The sequence below is a fragment of the Pelecanus crispus genome, chromosome 2 (genome assembly GCF_030463565.1).
Source record: "Pelecanus crispus isolate bPelCri1 chromosome 2, bPelCri1.pri, whole genome shotgun sequence".
In the NCBI taxonomy this organism is placed as follows: Eukaryota; Metazoa; Chordata; class Aves; order Pelecaniformes; family Pelecanidae; genus Pelecanus; species Pelecanus crispus.
In genome coordinates, this window is record NC_134644.1 from 76,454,734 (window position 1) to 76,478,035 (window position 23,302).

Below are 23,302 nucleotides of genomic sequence, written 5' to 3' on the forward strand. Positions count from 1 at the left end.
CCAACATCCGTATGTGAACAGGAATCAAATGCAACATGTCAGCACATCTGAAAATCTCTGACCAAAGTGAAATGGATTATTTTTTTCCCCAAAGAGTTAATTTCCTGCCCAGCCTGAAACACATTAAATGAAGCATGACATTTGATACTGATTGAGATTTCCCACCATTATGTGTGTAAGAAGCCAGCAGAAGCTGAACCACTGTGAAGTTTCACAAGACTTAAGTACTTCATTGAAAGACAGAGAAAAGGCAACACAAGAACAGCCAATGCCAACCACACAACCTACGGTTAACACCTAACTATTCACACAAAGTGTCAATATATCAACATTCAACATTCAGCTAGGGCATATACTACAGTATTTCAAACATGCTGAAAAAAATTAAAAATATTTACTGTATTAAGTAGCCCAATGGAGTTTACGTACTGGCTCTACATTACAGCCATTTAACAACACGGTATTTCTAATCAACACAGAAGCCTTAATACTAAAACTAAGAAAGTAATCATCGCTTAAGTACTGTTAAGATAAAGCACATTGACTATGAACAGGTGGAGAGACAACGTTACGATAGATAACATCCCCAGCAATCCTAGCCTGAGAAGTTCTTCCTCGCTGGGCAGACACGAAAAAAGACAGGATGCCTCCCCAAAGGCAAATTAATGAGCTCCCAGTCAAAGCCTAATCAGAAACCAGTTTCTCCCAGTTATACATGTAAGAATAAAGCTGTGTAAATATAAGCAGTTACAGAAAGTATGTTGCCAGATATTAACTAAAGTACCTCGGGGACATCTGGAAATCTTCCTAGAACGTCAGGCAATGTTGTGAACAGCTTCACGACTAAATTATCTGTTTGCAAGTTAAGAATTATCAGTTATTACTGGAAAGTTAGGATTTGGCTAATAAATCATTAGAACAAATTCTACCCCTAACACATAGAAGAAGAAAGGCCTTTAAAACAGAATTATAGAATGGCTCATGAAACAGGAACCAGTTTAAGGGTTATCAGTAATGAGCAACTGCTATCTGGTCAGATGAGATACTGAATATGAAATCCCCAAACATGAGTCTGAGGGGAAAAAGCAGAAATGAAAGGAACAAGATGTTAACTAAACTCTCTTTGCACATAATGATGTTCACACAGAACAAGCTCCTTAGTCAGATTCTCTGCATTTCTTTAACATAATCTCCCATTTGAAAAGCAGGGATCAAATGGAGCCATTTCCATACTGCCTGTAGCAACTGAAGAGAAATGAAGAGCAGCAAAGAGCTCAGACGTAACAACCATACTATTTAAAAATAAAGAAAGGAATAGGAGCTCTGGCAAAGTGAGTAGGAAGTCTTAACACAGCAGGTCTTTCTTTGAGGACTAAATGGCACTGTGAACTGTGAACATGACAAAAGCAGAAGTTGATTTGATGGAAATCTAGGCACAAGGAATGTCCTAACCCTGGAAGCTTGGTCTGGTGTGCTAGGGGTGGGAAGGGTAGGTTTGCTTCAGCATCAGTGGGAGGTCCTCAATGCCAAGACTTCTGAGCTACTCAGCTCTTTCCTTTTCCCAGCCTCGCTTCTCCTTTTCCATAAATGTGCACAGTCTTTCTTTTCTCCTTCTCACACATACACCCATGCACCTTTTTAGGAGATTCCTATGAAAGACCCCAACCAGGTCAGCCAGTAGCATATAACTACCAAAGAGTGGTACACTGTACCTAACTCACCATCCATTTATATATTATATTTTCCCTTCAGAAGGAGGCCAAAGGAAATTAACAACTAAAAGGAGCTAAAGGAGTATCTGGAAAGTATGAAAAAACCCACTCATTACTCATATGGAAGGCAGACTACAAGGAAGCTAACGAGTGAAAAATCTTGCATTTCCACAACTAGCTTGCTCCCAGCTCACATCAGCTAAAATTAGCAACCTACTGCATTTACTGCACGTGCATATGTATACCTCTCGAATTAGCTAGTTCGTTAGCTCAGCATCCTCCCACCACAAAAGTAAGCTTGTTCTGGCCTCAGATTTTAGAAACTTGCAAGAAAATCCTCCTATTCACTAAAGCAGTGTCAAGCTCAAAATGTTACTGTGCCTGCAAATATAGCCACTGATTTAACAATGCACTGTACCATGATTTGGAATAGCCACTTTCCATTTACTATCACGAAGATGCATTTTCAGCAATTGTTTTACAAAGTTAATTTGTGTAATGTCCCTTTGAAAATTATACTTGCAGGTTGGAATCTCTTTTGCTGAACTGTCACTCAAAAAACTTGCTATACTTGTCAGAAAAAGTCAAAATACTATTATTTTAACATCCCATTAATGCTTTAACCAAGTTCTGATAATAGCTCCAAAGGATGAAATGTTCAATTTAAAACTGTAAATCTGTTTGTCTGCCTGTCAAAACAATACCAGTTCTTGCTGTATCTAGCACCAGCAGTAGATTTACCGAGCAGATTTCAGCTGCTAGTTGTCTACGCTAGATGTACTAACCAAAGAAAATTAAAATAGAAGTAACAGATACAGACATTGACTCACAACCCAGGAGGTTTACAGGAGCCAGAAAACTTCCCTGAGTTAAGCCCATATTCTAACGTTGTTTCTCAGAGCAAAGAACATGTAAACATCTCCGTGCTGGGAAAGATTATGGAGAGGTTCATATTGAGTGAACTCAACAGGTAAGTGCAGGTCAACCAGGGGATCAGGCCCAGCCAGCATGGGTTCATGAAAGGCAGGTGCTGCTTGACCAACCTGATCTCCTTTTATGACCTGGTGACCCGCCTGGTAGATGATGGAAAGGCTGTGGATGTCATCTACCTGGACTTTAGCAAAGCTTTTGACACCGTCTCCCACAATATTCTCCTTGGGAAGCTGGCAGCTCATGGCTTGGACGGGCGTAGTCTTCGATGGGTAAAAAACTGGTTGGGTGGCCGAGCCCAGAGAGGAGTGGTGAACAGAGTTAAGTCCAGTTGGTGGCGGGTCACGAGCGGTGTTCCCCAGGGCTCTGTTTTGGGGCCAGCCTTGTTTAATATCTTTATCGATGATCTGGATGAGGGGATTGAGTGCACCCTCAGTAAGTTTGCAGATGACACCAAACTGGGTGGGAGTGTCGATCTGCTGGAGGGTAGGATGGCCCTGCAGAGGGACCCAGACAGGCTGGGCCGATGGGCTGAGGCCAACTGTATGAGGTTTAACAAGGCCAAGTGCCGGGTCCTGCACTTGGGTCACAACAACCCCATGCAACAGTACAGGCTTGGAGAAGAGTGGCTGGAAAGCTGCCTGGCCAAAAAGGATCTGGGGGTGTTGGTAGACAGCTGGCTGAACATGAGCCAGCAGTGTGCCCAGGTGGCCAAGAAGGCCAACAGTATCCTGGCTTGTATCAGGAATAGTGTGGCCAGCAGGAGCAGGGAGGTGACTGTTCCCCTGTACTCGGCACTAGTGAGGCCGCACCTGGAATACTGTGTCCAGTTTTGGGCCCCTCAATACAAGAAAGACATTGAGGTGCTGGAGCGTGTTCAGAGAAGAGCAACAAAGCTGGTGAAGGGTCTGGAGCACAGGCCTTATGAGGAGCGGCTGAGGGAACTGGGGTTGTTTAGCCTGGAGAAGAGGAGGCTGAGGGGAGACCTTATTGCTCTCTACAACTGCCTGAAAGGAGGTTGTGGTGAGGTGGGTGTTGGTCTCTTCTCCCATGTAGTTAGAGATAGGAGCAGAGGAAATGGGCTCAAGCTGCGCCAGGGGAGGTTTAGGTTGGAAATTAGGAGAAATTTCTTTATGGAAAGGGTGGTCAAGCATTGGAACAGGCTGCCCAGAGAGGTGGTGGAGTCACCATCCCTGGAAGTGTTCAAAAAACGGGTAGATGTGGCACTTGGGGACATGGTTTAGTCTAGTCTGCCCTTGACTGGTTTACTGTGGACTTGGTAGTGTAGGTTAATGGTTGGACTGGATGATCTTAAAGGTCTTTTCCAACCTAAATGATTCTATGATTTGTATCAGTTTGCCCTCACCGGTAAGATGAGGACATTGCAGTTAACTGTGGAACACGAAAGCAATGAAAAATGAGGTTAAACGATATCAGAAATTATTCCTGCTCCCCCAGAAGTCGGAAGAGTTTTCTTGCTGTCCTTTGCGGGCACAAAACCCTGCACTGAATGTGCCTGAAGACAGAAAGAACCTTTCAAGTCGTCATTGTTGTTATTAGCAGAATGCAATGTTCCCTCAATATGAAAACACCAGAGATTTTAAGAATAGATGGGACTTCATGAACATGTGAGATCTTGCATGATATGAGCTATAGACACGAACAGTTCCTGCATTACGCCAATCACAGCTGTCTGAGCCGCTGTAAATATTTTAGCAAGATCATTCAGTCTTGATTTAGAGCCTTATAGTTTGACGTACATAGAACAAATTTAAATAAATTACTTCTCAGACACATGTATTGACATATTTTAATGTAGATACGAACACTGTATGAAATCAGACATCAAGAAAATGCACAACTGAATTGCATGAAATATCATTGCTAGCTTGTAGCTTTGAACATTTGTATTGTTCAATACATTGAACAATCAATACATCAATACATTGAACAAAGTAAAAGGTAGGGAGCTCTGGTGTATGTCAACAGAAAAATAAAAAGGCAAGCTAATCCTCTCACCAGTGTTAAGTAGCAAACAGGACACTACTGTAACTTGCAACTTTTGGAGGTTATATACTTCCATTTAGAGCGACTGTATTTCTATCCCACATGGTTGCTGAAGATAAGGACAGCAAGAGGGAAAGAATCAAATGAAACTTTGGATCTTGGTTATATGTCTTGCCCCAAAAGTAAGGCACTGTTTCCTACAAATACAAAATGGAAAGAAAAATATTTTGGACTAATGATAGAACGTGGGTACCACAGCAACAAAGAATCCAGAAAGCTCACATGCTTACAAACCTACAGGAAAAATTCAGGGAAACATCTGTGGAGGATGAGGTCACTCTAAGCTGGTAAATCAAAATGCTTAAATAGTTCAGTACCATGTTTCCAGATTTTTGTTTCATCTCTCCCCTTCTCATTCAATTTCCTATTTCCCTTGAACATTGGGACGAAAGAATACAGTACTGACCACAGCTGACGACTAGGGAGCAGGGTACGTCACCAGCATGCTTTTTGGCAGGGAGAGGTGCAGCGGCAGGACGTGGGATCAGGAGTGCCTGCGGGGAGGGGAAGGAGGGAAGGGACCTGGCTTCTCCTTTGAGGCCAGATGGTGGGCAATGAGTCGTCTGTAAGCTGGGACATGGCAACATAAAAAGGACATCAACCTTTAAGGTCAGACACATGCAACATTATGTTTATCTAGGGAGAATGCTGGTATATTATAATAATGTATTTGAAACTCCCTCTATGATTTTGCCAATAACATGCATTCATTTAACAAAAGGGATGATAAGGTAGGGAGGGTTTGGAAGGACTCAGAAGATACAAAATATGTATACCATGAATCTGCAGCAGAACCTACATTTTTGAACTACAGCCTCATGCTTCCATTTATAATGACGAACTTCCTCACCTAAATCTCAGTGCCGTTCAATTTACTAGAAAAACAATATTCCAGTTAAAAAAGCAGCAGATGGGCAAACAAGGTAAAGGGCATTTAATTTCAGTTGCCTCTCCTCCATGCCAACACACTACTTCTAAGGGACTGCAAGTGTGGGAGGGGAACATATGTGCATGTGGATTGTGCATCTCAGAGAATATTTGCTGCTGGAATGTAATCTCTCCTTTCTTTACACTTTCTTTCCACATTAGCTCAAATGTCGGTTCACACAATGGGTGGTTCCACAGTTATATGTGGACATAAGCCAGCAAATGGAGAGTCTCAGTCCTGCATGCAAACAGTGACTACAGAGCCACTCCACCAAATCCCATGTCAACCTTAAGGCTTCAGAGAGAGATTAGCACCTGCTGAAAGTGCAGATGGAGGCTTTAAGTAGCCCCATGACAGAGGCTGGGAATAAAGGTATTTTTCAACAGCACCCCAGAAGCTGCTTGGACCTTGCTGGAGTCCAAACCAGGGTTTTGAATGGTCCTGTCTTGGTGGTTTCTCAGCAAATACTGACAGAGCCTGCTGCCATTTAAACAACCACTAATCAAATCAGACAAAATTCTTGGACCTGCCAATAATGTTTCTGCATCTAAGGATGCAAATGAAGAGGGCACTACTAATATCAAAGCATGAGATTCTGGAAAGAGAACTGATCTGGGTGAAATTCTGATGCTGTCTTAGGGAAAAACTTGTGGTACTTCTGGAAGGGAACTCATCATCATCATCAAGACAGATCTGTCACAACAGCTTGGACTTCTGGAAGAGGTGAGAGCAAGCTAGAAATCCACCTTCACAGACCAAGAAATGAACAGCTATGCTGAGGATCCAAAATGGAGGATGCAGGAGAATATACAGCATAGTCTTCAAATTCCAGGTGCAGCATCTCCAGCAGCAGGCAAGAAACTGAAAATGCTCTTTAAGGAATGTGAAAATGATGGAGTGAGAAAGTATAGCAACTTGGCTGATAGGCAAATGACAGACTCGGATAGGTGCTAAATAGACCTTAACACTGTTTAAGGACAGACCTGACCCCTTCAGCTCAAGTGGGTACTCCAAAATGAGCACTCAGTCTATCAGAATTGATAAACTGGAGGGGACCAACATAACACGCTGATATGAAACGTAACTGACAGCCTATTCCTTTCTGCTATTGACGACATCGTCTTTTCTGGGGGTGAGATCAGAAGTGCTGAATGATCCGGAACATGGATCCTGGTCCCTGCCATGGAGTGTAGACCTTGAAGGAAAGGTGGTGTGCAACAGGTAAATCTTCCCATGCTTTGTCTAAGTAAAGTCAGCTGCAATTGTTGAGGCAGCAGGATAATACAAAGCCTCAGACCCCTAATAAGATAGGTTGAAAAAAGGCTTCTCCTTGAAGCTAGGCAGAGAGATACCTGCCAGTCCTGCAAAGGGATCAGGAGAGGAGACTGGCAGATGCCTGTGTGCCATCAGAAGGACTGGAAGACTGAGTTCAGGATGGATTTCTTGTATTGCATACAGGTTGCAGTGACAATCAGTAAACTGTTTAAAATTTTACCTATTGAAGAAATAGGTACAGACAGTCTAGGCCATCTGCCCCTCTCCAGCATGTGCTAGTTTTGGCTGGGATAGAGTTAATTTTCTTCACAGTAGCCAGTATGGGGCTATGTTATGGATTTGTGCTGGGAACAGTGTTGATAACACAGGGATGTTTTAGCTATTGCTGAGCAGTGCATACACAGAGTCAAGGCCTTTTCTGATTCTCACCCTGCCCCACCAGCGAGCAGGCTGGGGGTGCACAAGAAAGTGGGAGGCGACACAGCCGGGACAGCTGACGCCAACTGACCAAAGGGATATCCCATACCATATGATGTCATGCTCAGCATATGAAGCTGGGGGAAGAAGAAGAAAGCGGGGGACGTTTGGAGTGATGGCGTTTGTCTTCCCAAGTCACTGTTATGCGTGATGGAGCCCTGCTTTCCTGGAGATGGCTGAACACCTGCCTGCTGATGGGAAGTAGTGAAGGAATTCCTTATTTTGTTTTGCTTGTGCACATGGCTTTTCCTTTACCCATTAAACAGTCTTTACCTCAACCCATGAGCTTTCTTACTTTTAGCCTTTCCATACTCTCCCCTGTCCCACTGCAGAAGAGTGAGCAAGCGGCTGTGCAGGGATTAGTTGCCAGCTGGGGTTAAACCATGACACTGCAGAAAGTCAAAAACTTGAGCAGAAATTCAAAAAAGAACAGCAGCTTAATCAAAGGGATGAATTCATATCTGACAAACAACTGACAGTCTGCAAGTCTAAACTGCAATGAGGCTGAGGAACACACACGTGTCCCAGACCACCTTACAGTCTGAGGACACAGCAATTGCCATGACTCAGAAGTAGAATGAGGAAATCCATTTTCCATTTGATCTAGCCATTTATTGTTGATCTTTTTGGCTGTGACATGGCAAGCAGCAGTTATCTGAAATGATGTAGTTGAGTCCAGAATAGTACTCCTAACAGCCAGGGAGAGCCCAGGATCAGTGGGCAGAGTATACATCAGGCCACGAGATGATTCTTTTGGGGATCTGCCATCCACTTTATGGCAAATCTTGGTGCTGCTGGTGTTTGTCACCAACTTCACTTCCCTGAACAGTTTCAGAAGCCAAGACAGAGATTTAGGCAGCAGTCTTAGCATTGCTGGTGCCAAGTACAGAGATAACCAAGTTAGTTCCACTAGTCCTAAAGAATGCAGTGACAGTGTTGGTGGAGCTGATGTACCTAGGACCCAGACAGCTGTAATAGGCAGAGAACTGCTGCAACAGATAAAGAAGAAAACAAATGCTTACAGCGCTTCATATTGGCCTTCAGTGGCTGAACTGGTTCTGGGGATGACCAAATCAGAAGCCTCTGTGGAAATCACAAGGATCTGAGAGGACTTGACTTTACCAGTCTGGAAGGGAGAAGACAGAGAGACTTTCTTGGGATGGCTTTCTTAGGAGGATGGCCAGTGGTAGATAAAAGACAAAGCAGTCAGATTCGGCTGACTGCCTTCCAGCCTATGATACTCACTGGGCCCCACATCTGAGAAAGCTTTCATTGCCTTCTCAAGGAGAAATTTTCTGTAGTTCAAGCTCACCATCCCTTCCAGGTTTTAGAACACCAAGTGGAGCATGCGCTGGGAGCAAGACCGTCTCTGTCACACTAACAAAACCCTGTATGTGTGTCAGAGGATGAAATTCAACTCCAAAGCAGGGGTACACCCCGGGTGTATAACAGCCTTGGGAGATACCATCAAAGCTAAAGAGAAGCACAGCTTCTCTACTGAAAATTCATAGCAGCAATTGGGCGGTTGAGAGAAAATGAAATGACACAAGAATTATCCACCTTACATACTCACTGAGTGGGAAGGTAAGCATGGCCCCTAATGAACATGTTTCTAGTCTCAAGTGGCAGGCCATGTGAATATCCATAATCTGAATGTATTTGTGGACTATCACTCAAAAAAAAAAAAACCCAAAAAAGTAAGCCTTCTAGTTGCAACTTTATACTAAATAACCAAAGTCTGCAAACTTCAAAACTATGTCTGCTCATTTACCGCCTCCAATTTGCACTTAATTGGATTACTACAGCTAATGGCAAAATGAGGTATTGCATATGTATCTTTTTGTAGTCAATTAAATTTAAGTTAAATCCCACACATGTATAAAGTTATGACTGATCAGTGCACAATGCTAGTCAGCAGAAACCCAGCATGATTAAACTTATGAAAAATTCCTCCCTGAAAATATGCTGTGCCACTGACAGCTCCACTACTGACAAAGCAGTAGTTAACTTCTGAAAATTCCACAAAATTACATTCCCTATGAATTTCAGATAGGAAATAAACAAATCTAAAGTGATCTAGATGAACTGAAAGACAAACTAAATGAACAAAGAAGAAAAATATATAACCATACTTCACATGAATCTGTATACACTGGACTGTAACTTAAAATAACTTATATGAATATATGCACATTTTTGTTCACTTGTTTAGCTCAAAACATGTTTTCTTTTTTTCAGTGGCCTTCAGACTCTAAAGCTTCAAATAAACAATTTCATTTACTTCACATTACCAAGAAATCTATCTATTCAGACTTTTAAGAAACTTAAAAAAAAAAAAGCAAAGGACATTTTTCATTTGAAAAGAGTAGCCTTATTATCTCAGTTATTTCTATATCAATTTTCTACATAAAAATTATTTTTCAATTGCCAGCCATATGAATTTAGATTAGGAGTCAAAACTAAGCAATGATCTCTCTGACTTCCGAGATGCTGAAAGCCAAGTGCTACCATCATGCAAATCTTTGCAACCCCATCCTTTTCAGAGTACATTGTTAAGTTTACACTAGAGAAGTTGTCTTCCTTTGTGCAAAGGTGTTAGTGGGCCACGTGCAAGAACAAACACCTGAAAGCAGAAGTTAGCTCATCTTTAGCTTGAACATGTCCACCACAAAAAAAATAACCCAGACCAATATTAATTCTGCAAGACCAACAGCAACAAGAGCAGACAGCAATACTTTACATGCTAAGTTTTTTATGTTTGGATGACAATACCACTTATCTACAATCCACTAAACAAAAATACATCCAAACTTTTTAGTAGACCGTCTAGTTTGTTGAAAAGTCTTTGTAAATGTTTGAAGGACTGCTATTACCATCTGGACACTTATTTGTTTTCTCTTCCACCTTTTACAAATACGTAGAGCAACATCACAGTCCTGCAGCCCATGCGAGACAGTTTGTATCAAACCTTCCCTTGAAAAACTAAACCAGTCATGAGTCTGGAGAAAAGAAAGCTGAGCAGGACATGGACGAGGTTCATAAAAATCACAAAGGCAGTGGATAAGGTGAATGTAGAACTGCTATTTAACAAATGGCACAATGCTTGAACCGGGTGACACCTGTTGAAAACTAGTCAGAAATTGAGAAAAAAGGTAAAAATAATGTACTTTTTAATGTGATTGCTAGTGAACTTCTGCAGTTTGCTGCCAGACTACGCTGGATGCAGACAGCATTTAATCAAAAGGATTCATGGATAACAGGTCCAAAAATGTCTACATACTAAAGGGACGAGGCAGACATCCCCAATCCAATGTCTGTGGCCAGCATGAGGGCAATGGATTGCAGAAAGCGGCCAGGCTTATGTGCTGTCCTTAAACAGTATGTCCTATTGCCTCTGTTGAAGGGAGAACGCTAGGCCACATGGACCCTGCCAAGACCTGCTCGGGTATTTCTTATGCTCTCTAATCTCCAAAAAGTTTTGGGGTTCATTGTTTCAAAAGATAATAAACTTTGATTCCAGGACAGAGCATCAACAACTTACAACGGTGTTCACAGATGTGTCACAGGCCAGAAGGACAGCTCACTACCACAAGAGGTGAATGCCTGCCCAGAACAAGACAAAGCACTGACATGTGGTACTGTTAGAGGAAAATATCTCAAGCTGAATCTGGCAGCCCGAGATACATATATATATGTATATATACATATATGGCTGGACATACAGATCCCAGACACTCAGAGCACTCAGACCAACACTAACAGCCTAATCCTGCTCCCTGCTCCGGCTGAGCAGGATGGAAGTCCATTAACGGGAATGTATCTGTATGTCCAAGGTGGTCCCCTCCAGCAGCTGGGCTCAGACACTCAGTCTGCCCAGTACCTGCCCCTCGATCCTAGTCTCCCCAGTTGCTGCCACTTGGACATATGAGCCCTCGAGGCAGGCAGGCACCCTGCCTCCACCCCGAGCTGTCCAGGACCTGCCCCGTTCCCAACAGCCGCCCCCCTGTGCTCTCCCCCCTACAGACACGCAGCCACTCACTCTCACACCCAGAGCTGACCTTTGGAGACCTCCAAACCCATCCTGGCCCCCAGCCCACTTCACCTACCCGCTGACTCGTCCAGCTTGATCCTTGCTAACAATCTGGTGCTCACCCACACGCCTGCACTCATTCCAGTTGCTGCACCACAGACTCCAATACACACAGGGAGTAAAGAGTCCCTCACTGGAGAACAGTTGCAGGTGGAGTTTAATGAGGAGACAGTGCAGACTGTGCTGGTCAGGAGCAGGGCATCGCCAGACAAGCGTCCTGACCAGCCCTGCTAGCATGCAAACAGACCCTTTTACTCTCTTATCCCTCTACTTCCCACATTTATTCCTCCCCTTATCACCTAAATCCCTCCCTTTTCCCACCTTGGGTTCCTCCCCTAGGCATCCCATAATAAGTCCTGTGCAATCCCCAAAAGCTCTTCCCCTGCATCCCCCAACATGTCCCACACCCCCAGCTAGCAACGCCCTTAGGTCAAAAAGCAACCCAGAGAGCTGCTCCCGATGGCTCATGGTGAGGGGTCTCACGCCTGGACACCGAGGCTCTGCTGGGACAGCCCTGGGAGGGGACTGGACAGTGTCTCCCTTCCTGTGGGTCCTTAATTTGGGTTTCCACCTGCCCCTGTGCTCCTCTGGGCTTGTGAACATGGACCTTTCGTGGCTCTCCTGTAACGGGCCCAGAAGCAGCCCGTCAAGGTATTGTTTGGGCTCCCCCCAGCAATGTCCCTCTGAGCTCCTCTGCGGGTGTGCAGATGAGCTTTATCACACAACCGAACAGGTACCATTGCAGTCAGCCAGCCTTGAAATGCAATGACTTTCCACCGCCTTTCTAAGCTCTAACGCACAGATTTAATCTGTCACAGGTCATCTGTTTCTTAAAATAACCTGTGATGATCAATCCCCCTTTAGCATCTGTTAGAAATCATCACATATTGCTTGTCATAAACCAAATATGGTTATTAATGATTAGGTAAATCATATAATGAACCAAACAGTTAGCACAGGCTGTAGTCAGTAACTTGTGCACATCCCTAACGCTACAGCTTCACCAGTCTCATAAAGGTCAACACAGCTACTCAAGTGGTTAAAACAAAGAATTTGCGTCTCAGCAAAATTGGGGCGTTACAGATCACAGCCCTTGATCTGCAGATAGACATGCCTGGGGCCTCATCCAGCGCCCAGCCCAGTGGAGTCTTTTCACTGATGCAGGAAGGCTTTGGATCAGCCTCTACAATCACAATGTGTTTTTTTCCCATTTCATTTTTTGGGTTTGTTTATTACCTCTCTGTTGGTCTTCTGTTCCATTAAGTTGTTTTTGTGCTTCTTCAATTTTGTCTGCAAGAAAGAGAAGTCATTATTAAAATACATATATAAAAAAAGCAAGATTTTCAAAAGTCATTTACTGAAATCTGTCTTGAGCTATCTGTTTATATTTAGGAGCAATACTATTCACACGTAAATATGCAGTACATTATGAGTAATACAGCCATAAAAAATTTTATCATGTTTTACCAGCAAGGCTATTGACATGTTAAATTACACAGAACTGCAGAAAGAAAAGCATTGGCATTGGATCTGCAGTCAATAGCTAATCCTGCCGTAGTTTCGTACCATCTACAATAATTTATGCAGTCAGGGGACTCTTCGGAATAGGTATTATGGTGCATTACAGAGTATTTGAATATGTTTTTGAAAACTGCTGTTAGAACAAGACAATGCGGCATTAAACATGGTGATACAGAGAGCAAACAGGATTTGCTACGTGAAGCAATGGAGCCAATACTGTCACATGGGAGTAGCAGGGGGTGAGCAGTAGCCCCGTGCTTATTCTTCTGTGAAACTACCCGAAATTCATGTACATACAGAAGAAGCAAAAAGAGGCCTCAAGTCTTTACTCTTGCCCTGTTCATAGCAGATCGCCTGCTGCCCCAACACGCATCAATGTCAGGAAGGGAATTGTATTTCTGCTTCTGTTGCACAGAAGATCCCATGGGAAGGGGGGGACCATGTTCTGCACACGTGTGCAGTTGCATACGCAGAGCAAGAAACAAGAAAAGGGGCAACTGGAACACATAAAAACTTGACACCGATTTCTTTTTGGTAGTAAACAGTCCCCTGAGCGGCTTCAGCATAAGAGGTTGTGTTGATAAGAAGCAGCGGCACTGGGAGAGCCTGAGCTCCACATTGAACTATGGCCTGATCTGAGCTTAGAACACAGCTTTCAGATATTAACTGATCATTTTCCAAAATACCTGTGAAAGCTTTTCTTTTTCTTTTTTTTTTTTCTTCGGGGTGGGTGGGCAATTTTTATAAAATTAAATTGAAAAATAGAACATAACTGGATTCACCCTAAACCTCTCTGACTGTACTGGTACAACTCGGGAAATACCAGACTTCTTGTCTGCCATATGTAGAAGGAGGAGGACAGCTCTGCAGAGTCCTCACCTCTTTCTTCAACAGCATGGAGACTGTTACATGGTCTGATTTTTACTCACTGTTCCTATACAACACAAAGTTTCTAGAAAATGGTCCTTTATTCAACAGACTTTTAAATCAGTGGGTTTAAATGACTAATATTTATGAGCTGAACCACTCAAGTACATTGGAACCATTTTGTCCACAGTTGAAGTCTGAAATTGTTTTCCAATTATTTTCTCAGTAGAACAAAAAAATTATAACTGAAAGAAACCCTATCACAGGTTTTAAGACTGAGTTTGTTCAGCTCGCGCCAGTTCTGCGTTTCTGCCTTTCAAAACTAGTACCGGGTTCCCTTCCTCACTAAAGCTGAATCATTTCTCTTCTGTACGTCGTCCCAGAGAATGCACCAAAACATCTCACAAGGATGCTAACCGGGCAGACTCCCAGAGCCGGAGCGCATGAAGCTGCTAACGAGAAAGACTACCACCACAATTTTAAAAGCCAAACCTCTTCCTTCTTCCTCTGAGGTTAGGAGGCATACATATATATTAAAGTGAAGTTTTATACACAGTCTCTTTTGTACTGACTTACTGGCTGCTGAAGACAAACACAAGCAACTCAAACAGAACAACCCTTTGCTAGCTCTTTACCAACCCAGTTACGCAGGCTTACTTTAAACAATGAAGACTCGATATTTAACATCTTCCTGGATTTCAGTTACAGCTGAAATACTGTATGTATACATTTTTGTATAGAAAGGGCTGTAATTAACAATTTCTAACAAAAGTAAGAGGAAACATAAACAAAGCATCTTTTATATACATGTGCCACAAATGCTGTTTGAGAAAAAAAATTATCTAACAATCTTACACTCTTTTCCCACAGATTATTGCTTTACAGAACGGTGGTGGAGTAAGCAACTTACAAAGCTGCTTTACAGCTGATGAAATACATGAACAGGAAACGCAGGAAAAAAAAAAACAAAATCCACAAATTAACCCTGTAAACAGAGCTGTAAGATTTACCAAAAAGCATCAAGCAATCAAAACCATAGATTGGCTATCAAATTCATTTCCCCTCTGTTTAGAGACATATCTAACGCACAAGACGGTGTTTATCTCTTGAGAGGATGTAACAGATTTGTCACCAAAATTTATATTTAAGTACACAGACAACTGCAGTTTCATTATTATCTGCATATTTCACTTAAATGCTACAATAAATGCATGCATTGCTTGGACTTGATGATCTTAAAGGTCTCTTCCAACCTAAACGATTCTATGATTCATTTAAATTCACCATCATCCTATTTTATAGAGAAAAATTACTTAAGTATTTTGGAAGCATGCTACATCAGATTGCCAGAAAGATTAAATGCTTTGATCTCCTTAGCTGAATTCTCTCTCTCATTAAAAAAAAAAAAATTGAGTTCCTATCAGAAATTCCCAACCACTTCTTTGTCAGACTGTAATCCCAAACAAAGAAACACAGATAACAGAAATAATAACTAGGTAAACATATGCTTGGTGCACAGCCAGGAAATCTCCCGCACTTCCTGCATCTCCTGAAATGTTTCCCCAATGAATTATATTTGTTGCATATATGTCTCCCTATCTGTGGAGGTATCTCTGTGCAGAAGACTTTCGAGCATCGTGAACACTGAAAAAATTCAATATTGGTTCTGCAAACCGAGACACTGATTTTGACTGTAAATGAGGCACGGGTATTAACATGGGTCCGCCTGCTGAACATTTCATTGAAGACTACATCGTCATAACGACCCATTTCACACAGCTACCTGCTCTCCTCATTGCACCAAGGCATGTTTAACACCGTTGAACAAAATTTGTGGCAGCTGCTTCCCAGCCTGCTGCATTTTACAACTACAGATCCTATATGGGCAACTACTTTATGAACCACTGCGTTTCAGGCTGGAAAGAAGAACTGGGTTATCCCGAACTGCCACGGAGCAGGTGGGAAGAGCAGGCTGTGAACCACTCACCCCAGTGACACCGAAATGCAGCCTCCCTGGCTGCCTTCTGACAGCTCCCATGTACGCCAACAGTAACTTGCTGAATAACATAAAATTTGTCTTACCCAGTCACTTCCTTCTCCTTTGTCTCATTAAATTAGCCATATATGAAACATTTTGAGGCAAATTATTTCAGACAGTGTACCATATTCTTTCATAATTATATTAAAGATTCTCTAACAGTACACACCTTTGAAAACTCTTTATAAGCAAAAATCCATTACACAAAAATCATCTGCAAAACCCCGGAGGAACTGAAAACGGCGAAGTCCACTACTAATTGCAAATAATACTATCCGATCTGATACTCACTCGATTTAGTATTATTTCAGATTTAAACCTGTGATACTGAAGATACTGTCTAATCTGAAAATTTTACAAAGGAAACATTTCTTTATCACTGGAATATTATTTAGGTCTACTAGGATAAGAGAAAGTAATTTAACTAAGGGAAATTTCTAACATGTGGTAGGCATGACACCCTCTTTATTTCCCATAAAATGACAGAATAGTACATATCTTGACAACTGGTTTATTGCAAGACCTATCCTAACGTCCCCAACCTTCAGCAGACGGCCTTCTGGAGCAGCACACATCTAGAAGCAAATGATGACAGTGACAGACACACTCTCACACAGGACACTTCTCACTAAGTGCTTACTGGAGGGGGGAAAAAGCAGAGCAACAATAAAAGAGGAAACCTTCATATATAGATTGTATAGAGAGTATAGAGATTGTATATTCGTATACAGCTGTATAGAGAGGAGACTCCACATGATAGCAGTGTCACAAGCCACAGAGCCAGCTCTTGGCTATCCCAGGCAGATGCATACCACAAAAAAGCAAAACAAAGGTAACATCATGTAACATTTTATATTTTTATATGTATAGCTATATATATATACACACACAGACACATATATGTGCGTGTATGCAAAATAAAATGAAACAACATGGATGAAATGGCTTTTCTTACTCCAGTATTAAACCTTTTCACGTTATTGTCCAACACAGCTCTCCCAGCAGGTATCTGCTGCGTGGCAATATCATCAAATTCCTTGGGGTTTTAAATAATATAATGTAACTGTGCTTTTTAGGAATGTGAGGAAGGAGATTGGCACGCATTAAAATATGCTGCTTGTTTTACACGCCTCCTGCTGTGATAGATCATTAAATGGATACCAACAGTCTGAGTTAGATACGGTGGTGCTGTAGTGGGCTTTTAAATGAAAAAATAAACCAGATTTTTCACCAGCTTTACATTCTCTATTTTTGATTTTCACTGAGAGATATAACGTCAAAGATTTTAATTACACCACAAATAAAATGTAGTTTATAAAGGTCTTCAATCTTTTTTTTTTTTTTTAAAGTCATCAGCATATCAACGTATACAAACCTGAACATGTTTATGTGTGTTAGAAATGAAATCAGAAATTTTCAAGACAACCTTTAAGGGCCTTATTTATATAGTCTGTTAAAGAAGAAAAATAAAGGTTTAGGAATTTCAGCAAGGAAAGCAGAAATTACTGAAAACTGGAAGGTTTGCATAATATGAAACCAGTAACTTCTGACAGCAATTTAAGCTAGACCAAAAGAAATCTTCCATTTGTGGGTTTGTTTGTGGGGTTTGGTTTTTTGTTGGGTTTTTTTTTTTTTTTTTTTTAAAAAGCACATAAGAAAACTCCTCTCTTTTTTGCTCACAAAAGAGAATCTCCATGCCAGTGTAACGAGATGACTTTGTCCTGCTGTACAAGTCACCCCATACAGTGAGAACACACAGAGGAATGGAGCAGCAGTCACTGAGGAGGACTACTTTTAAGCCACCAGGAAAGCTTACATGGGGGTGGTAGGTGAGAAACGTTCATTAAACTTAAGTAAAATGCCCAAACACAAATATTTTTCACTGTACCTATTCGCCTGTGCCTGTGTCACTGTAAAAAGACTTTTTTTTTTAGCTTCTTGATGAAGATGCAAAACTTATGCTCTAAAACAATAAAAAAGGGCTTTGATTGGTTTTTTTTTAATCTCATGTACTCTGTTTATGGATAAGTGGAATGTTAGCAGATTTACACCACATTGGATACTAAGAACAGGCTACTTTATCAAAACTTTCAAAAATATGAGTTCATATCTTGCCTGGAAGGCTAGGGGTTTATATCCAAATATTTAACCAAAACAGCTGGAAGGAAAATGTCAGCATTTTTTTTCCCTTCAGTTAAAGGCAAGAACTCCTCTCAGGCCTTACACCTGAGTCATCCTAAAAATACCTCTAGCAAAACAGCTTCAGATGGCAACAGTTTTTCTTGTTGCTTTCTCAAAAAACTCACCCTCTCTTACCTTACTGCATCAGAAGACATCTGAAAAGTAATTTTAAAAACCACTTTGCATGTTTTTCAGTGGGCACAAAGAAAGATATCACTTTAATTATATTTTCTTGCATTGATCATCTGGATTGCTAGCAGAGAAGAGAATTGCAATGACAAAATATTCTTCAGCTGAAGTGCATTAACGCAATCACACTATACGCATTGGGAAGTATTACCGGAACCAGCATTACAGGTGGGTTTTCTTTTTTTTGGGGGGAGGCACAGCTTGAGAAAACCACAGATGAAAGTTCAAAACACTGCATTTCCCATCGCTGCTTAAATTCAGAGAGCAAGTGAAAGGAGCCTGAGACCCTGTGTGGAAATCTCCATCTTCTGACTGCGGAAACCCACCGGGCTAAAGCACCAGAAACAAAGCGCTTTGCATTTCACTGGATGAGAAGTGTTTCTGAAAGCATCAGAAGACCACCACGTATAAATAAATTAAAAAAAAAAACAGCCTTCAGCACTGGACGGGTGGTGCAGGCCAGCACGGCGTACGAAGAAGAGCTCAGATGTGACACGGAGGGACCCAAGCCCACCCCCACGTCCCACTGGAACCATTTCAACACCTCCCCCCCAGAGGGAAGCCTCATGCTTTGAGCATCCGTGCCCACGCAGCGCGGGCAGCGGCGGGGCGGGAAGGGCAGCTGCGCGAAGCTGATGCACCACGGCAAAGCTGATGCAAGCTTGGACCGCTTCCCCGGGTGGCGGGCTGCCTCGGCTCCGGAGGCAGCGGTCAATCCCAAAGCACCCTGCCTGCAGCAGGGGGTACCTGCCAGGGGCTGGGGAGGATGCAGAAGTGCCCGCGCCCCACTGCGAGGAGGCTGCGATGCTTGGCTTTGCCCTTTCACTAGGAGGAGGGAAGGCTCTTTACAACCTGCTAAAACAAGAACGCTAATGCTTTTCGGTTGAGATGAATCCCAAGACTTCCCTTAACCAGCTAATTAAAAAAAGAAGGGGCGGGGGGGGTGGAAAGCAAGAGTCTTGCCTGTACAAGGAGCCCATTAGGTTAATTGAGAGCACGGCGCAGCTGCTGGCACAGGCAGCGGGATGCTGCCTCTTGCCCATCCTCGGGAAGAGCGGAGGCTCGGCAGGCCCCTGCATGCAGGCTTCCCTGCGCAGCGGGAGAGGCTCCAAACCTGAAACCCACGGGGCAGAGCTAGGGGAGCGGGTCCAGATGCACCCCGGGCTGACAGTGGGAAAGGGGGACGGCAGCACCAGCCCTCGCTACAGAAGGAGGGGAGCCGGCAGCCAGGAGAGGTGCAGGGGCTGGCAGATCCGGGCACCTGAGGGTGCCTTTGCTGGCCCAGAGCTCCCACCGCTGCCTTCCTGCTGCAAAATGAACACCTACAGAGCTGGCAACCGGCAGCAAAAGGCAGCTCCACGAAACCCATAGGACGAGGCACTCTTCGCTCAAATTTAAATCTACTTTTAATTAGAAACCACTCTTCTGTCCCCATATATTTCCCTTTCCTAATTTAATGAGGAATGCTCAAGATTAAAAGGAAGAGATCAGATGAGGCAAAAACAGTCCCTACATCTTTCTCTTCAGTTTTACAGTGTGGGAACTTGACACCTTTTGGCATACAGTTTGTTTCGCGGTTTCTCCTTTCCAGTCTGGGGCTTAGAGGATCACAGCACCACGGCTTAGCGGGTTGCCAAACGCCTGATAGCACGGACGTCCCCAGCCTGTCATAAATGCAAGGTAAAACAGATTAAATCTCAGTTTGTCAGATGTTACCAGGTTTGAAGATTGCTTGTACAGATAGATGTAAGGGAGGGAGGGAAAGACCTCTTAAAGATTATGAAATGTTAATTCAAAATTCTTAGGAACTAGTAGGATGATGCAGAAGCAGCTGTCATTTTAAAAACTATGAACTACTTTTTTAAACATCTTAAATGAGATTTGAAACATCTTAAAACGTTCTACTAGTCATTATAACCTTGACTAATGACCTGTTTGATCAGTTTTTCAGGAAAATTTTATGCATTTTCATTTTAATGTCAACTTTGAATGCTCATCATACTCCCTGCCATATATAGTTATTTGCATTTAAAAATGAAAAACCCATGACAGATACTTTACATAACCCCATTGAAAATGGAAGATAAAAATCCTCCTACCATTCTTCTCCACTTCAAGAAAAAAAAGAGGCTTGCATATTTGAAAATACAATCTGTAATCTGCAGATTAAATCAGTATCGGCAATGAACAGCTATACTGTATATACAATAAAACAGTCAATAGAGAGGCTGTATATAGATTAAATATATAATAGCTTTATCCTTGCCATCACACATATTACTTAAGCATGGCAAGGGCTCCTGATGAGGTTGACAAGGTGTATGCGTACAAATGACATAAGCACTTTGCATATGAACCCAAACTCAGTCCCTATTCAATTTACAACTGGGGAGCTTTCAACTTTTTTTTTTTGTTGTTTAAAAGCCTCATAATAAAAATTCAAATCATGTAAACTCATTAAAAACTGAGCACAGGAGGGGGTAGGGGAGGAAGAGGGTTTTTGGATGGCTGTTGCCTTACAGAAGGATATAGCAAACAGCAAGGCACCTGTGGGGACAGGCGCAGTAGCTGCCAAGCACAAAAATTCAAAAGTGCAGGTGAAGTATCTTCAGAAATAGCTCCTGCTTGGCACCTTTTCACCCTGTGCAAGCCACCACGCAAGGGTGGCACTGTCCATGGCTGGTCCCTTTTCCACCTGCCCTGCAAAGCCAGGCGATCCTAGACCCTAGGTGTACTTCAGAGAGCCACGAGCTGTGCCTCCAGAGATAATTCCATTTACACATTGTCTCCCTCCTGTATGGAATCACAAACACAGGTACTGATTGCAGTTCCATTTGCATAGCTCCTAATCAGCCACCTAGCACAATAATTACACCATTGCTGTGCTGATGCTAGAGCGTTGTTCTGCCCCCACTGCCAAATTCTAGCTGTGTACTTAGGACAGAGTGAGTACTATCACTAAAATTTGCTTAATAATTATTTAACAGCCTCTAGGGCATTCACTGTTACAGGCTTAATTTTGGCTTTCTGGGGTTTTTTTCTATACCTAACCCAGTATCGGGGTTAAAAGTTTAAAAAAAAAAAAAAAAGTTGCTCTAGTTCACCACCTTCTCCAAGCTGCTGCTATAAGCACCTTCGTAACTTCTGCACTGAGACAGGTTGCCTCCCCCTGGTAGGTTTACTGGCCTTTGATCTGATGTCCCCAAACCGGAAAAAAGTGCGGTTTTCATTTATTCTTTTTTTTTTTTAAAGCCTGACACAGAAATTAAATAAATGCCAGGGAAATAGCTGCATGCATTTTTAAAAAAAACAACCAACTTTTCCACTCACCAGAAACATATGTAAAAATAAGAACATGTGGGGCCCAAAAGATTTCTTTAATTTCTGTATTTTTTCAAATACAGATCCTATGCCAAAGCAGCAAAGAGTCGAGCCAGCCACTCCCCCGCCAAACAGGGGAAAAACTTTCCATCCATCTTTCTGGTACTCCAAAAACACTTGTCCTCAACTGCAAGGCTGCCGAGGGAGGGCTTGCCCAACACAGAAAGGCACAAAACCGGTTCAACAGGTAGAACAACATCAAGAGCTGGTGTTTCATCATCTGAGACAACAGCACAGAGGCTTTTGCAAGTTCTCCGAGGGGTCAAACTGCTCTGTAATTTCTTCTTCTATTTCTGGAGTTCCTCAAACGAGACTAAGTTTACAAGGCAGAAATCATGTAAGAAGATACATTCTGCGCTGAGGAACCTATAGCACCAGCAACCCTGTTTAAACACAGATTAATCTCCTTAAGCTTAGCATATACCTTAAAAATTATCTCTTTACTGACATCCTAAAATGTCGATAGAAATGGTTTAAATTATTAGAACTTTAGCAGGACGTTAGATACTGAAGTTCTTATAATTACCTGATATTAAGATGGACAATAAATAGTACTGCTGGCTAAGAAAATAATTCTTTTTTTGATGACACTAACGAAAAACAAAGCAAAGCAAAAGCCTACAAGTCAAGCCAAAAGTCCAGCCCAATGTCTTGCCTCCAGCAGCAGCCAAGAGCAGAGGTTGAGGGAAAAGCAGAAGAGGACACGCAGAGTCCTGGATTCTAAAACTACACAGCTCTGAAGCAAGCCCCAAAAGCTGTATTTGAACCTCTCAGGTCCCACAGATTATTCCTACATTAGTTTCTCCAAGTGTGCTTTGAATCCATGTGAGCTTTTCACATCTCTCTTCTTCAAACTGTAGGGCCTCATCTACTTAGTCTTTCCTCACACAAAGCTGTTCAACAGACTTAAGACCTCCGCAGCTTTTGCAGTACTATTTTATCCTCTTTGGAGGTGGAAGTGAAGAAAAGAAAGAGAATTAGGAGGAATACGTCAGAATTGATCCCACTGTTCAAGATGAAGGCACACCACAGATGCTACTGTGACAGGTATGTTTTTCTCTACTACTGCCATAAAAATTCCTAATGTTTTATTTGCTTTTTGACAGTTGACTTCTCCACACAAATATACGACCCCCAGATCTCATGCCCAAGTGTTAACAAGCAACTCAATTTAAATGAAAAGTTAGAATATTTTTCCTGTGGACATCACTTTGCATTTATCTACACTGAATTTCATTTGTCATTTTATAATATGGTTGCACAGCAACCTAATGTCATTTTGAAATCCTTTGCATTTTCATTTGCATCTTCATCTTCACCTCCATGGATAGCTCCATCAAATCAGCAACACTGCCACTTCACTATGTGTGCTCTTTCCTGGATCACTCAAAAGAAGGGGAATCGACAGAGGCACAATTTTATTAACTGTAAAATGGCAGGCAGTGTTTGTCTGCTAAGGAGCAGGTATCGACTGCAAAATGTGTAAATATCAGCCTCTCAATAGATTTACACACAAGGTATTTTTCTTCTAGGGTGCGCCGGGGGAGTTCACTCAATACTCTGTCTTTCTTCTTTAAAATGCTGTCCTTATTTCCAACCTGTCTTTAAAACCCAGCCTGCCCAAACACCATCGTCCCTTCACCACA

General features: G+C 42.4%; 1 protein-coding gene across 1 annotated transcript in view; it reads right to left on the reverse strand.

Moving 5' to 3' along the window:
* The window catches only part of HIVEP1 (HIVEP zinc finger 1), a 121,582-nt gene that overhangs the window by 38,707 nt on the left and 59,573 nt on the right, over positions 1–23,302 (reverse strand). The window contains exon 3 of the mRNA XM_075704740.1: positions 12,716–12,769. Coding sequence (XP_075560855.1) covers positions 12,716–12,769 — 54 coding nt within the window. The remainder of the gene's footprint in view (positions 1–12,715; positions 12,770–23,302) is intronic.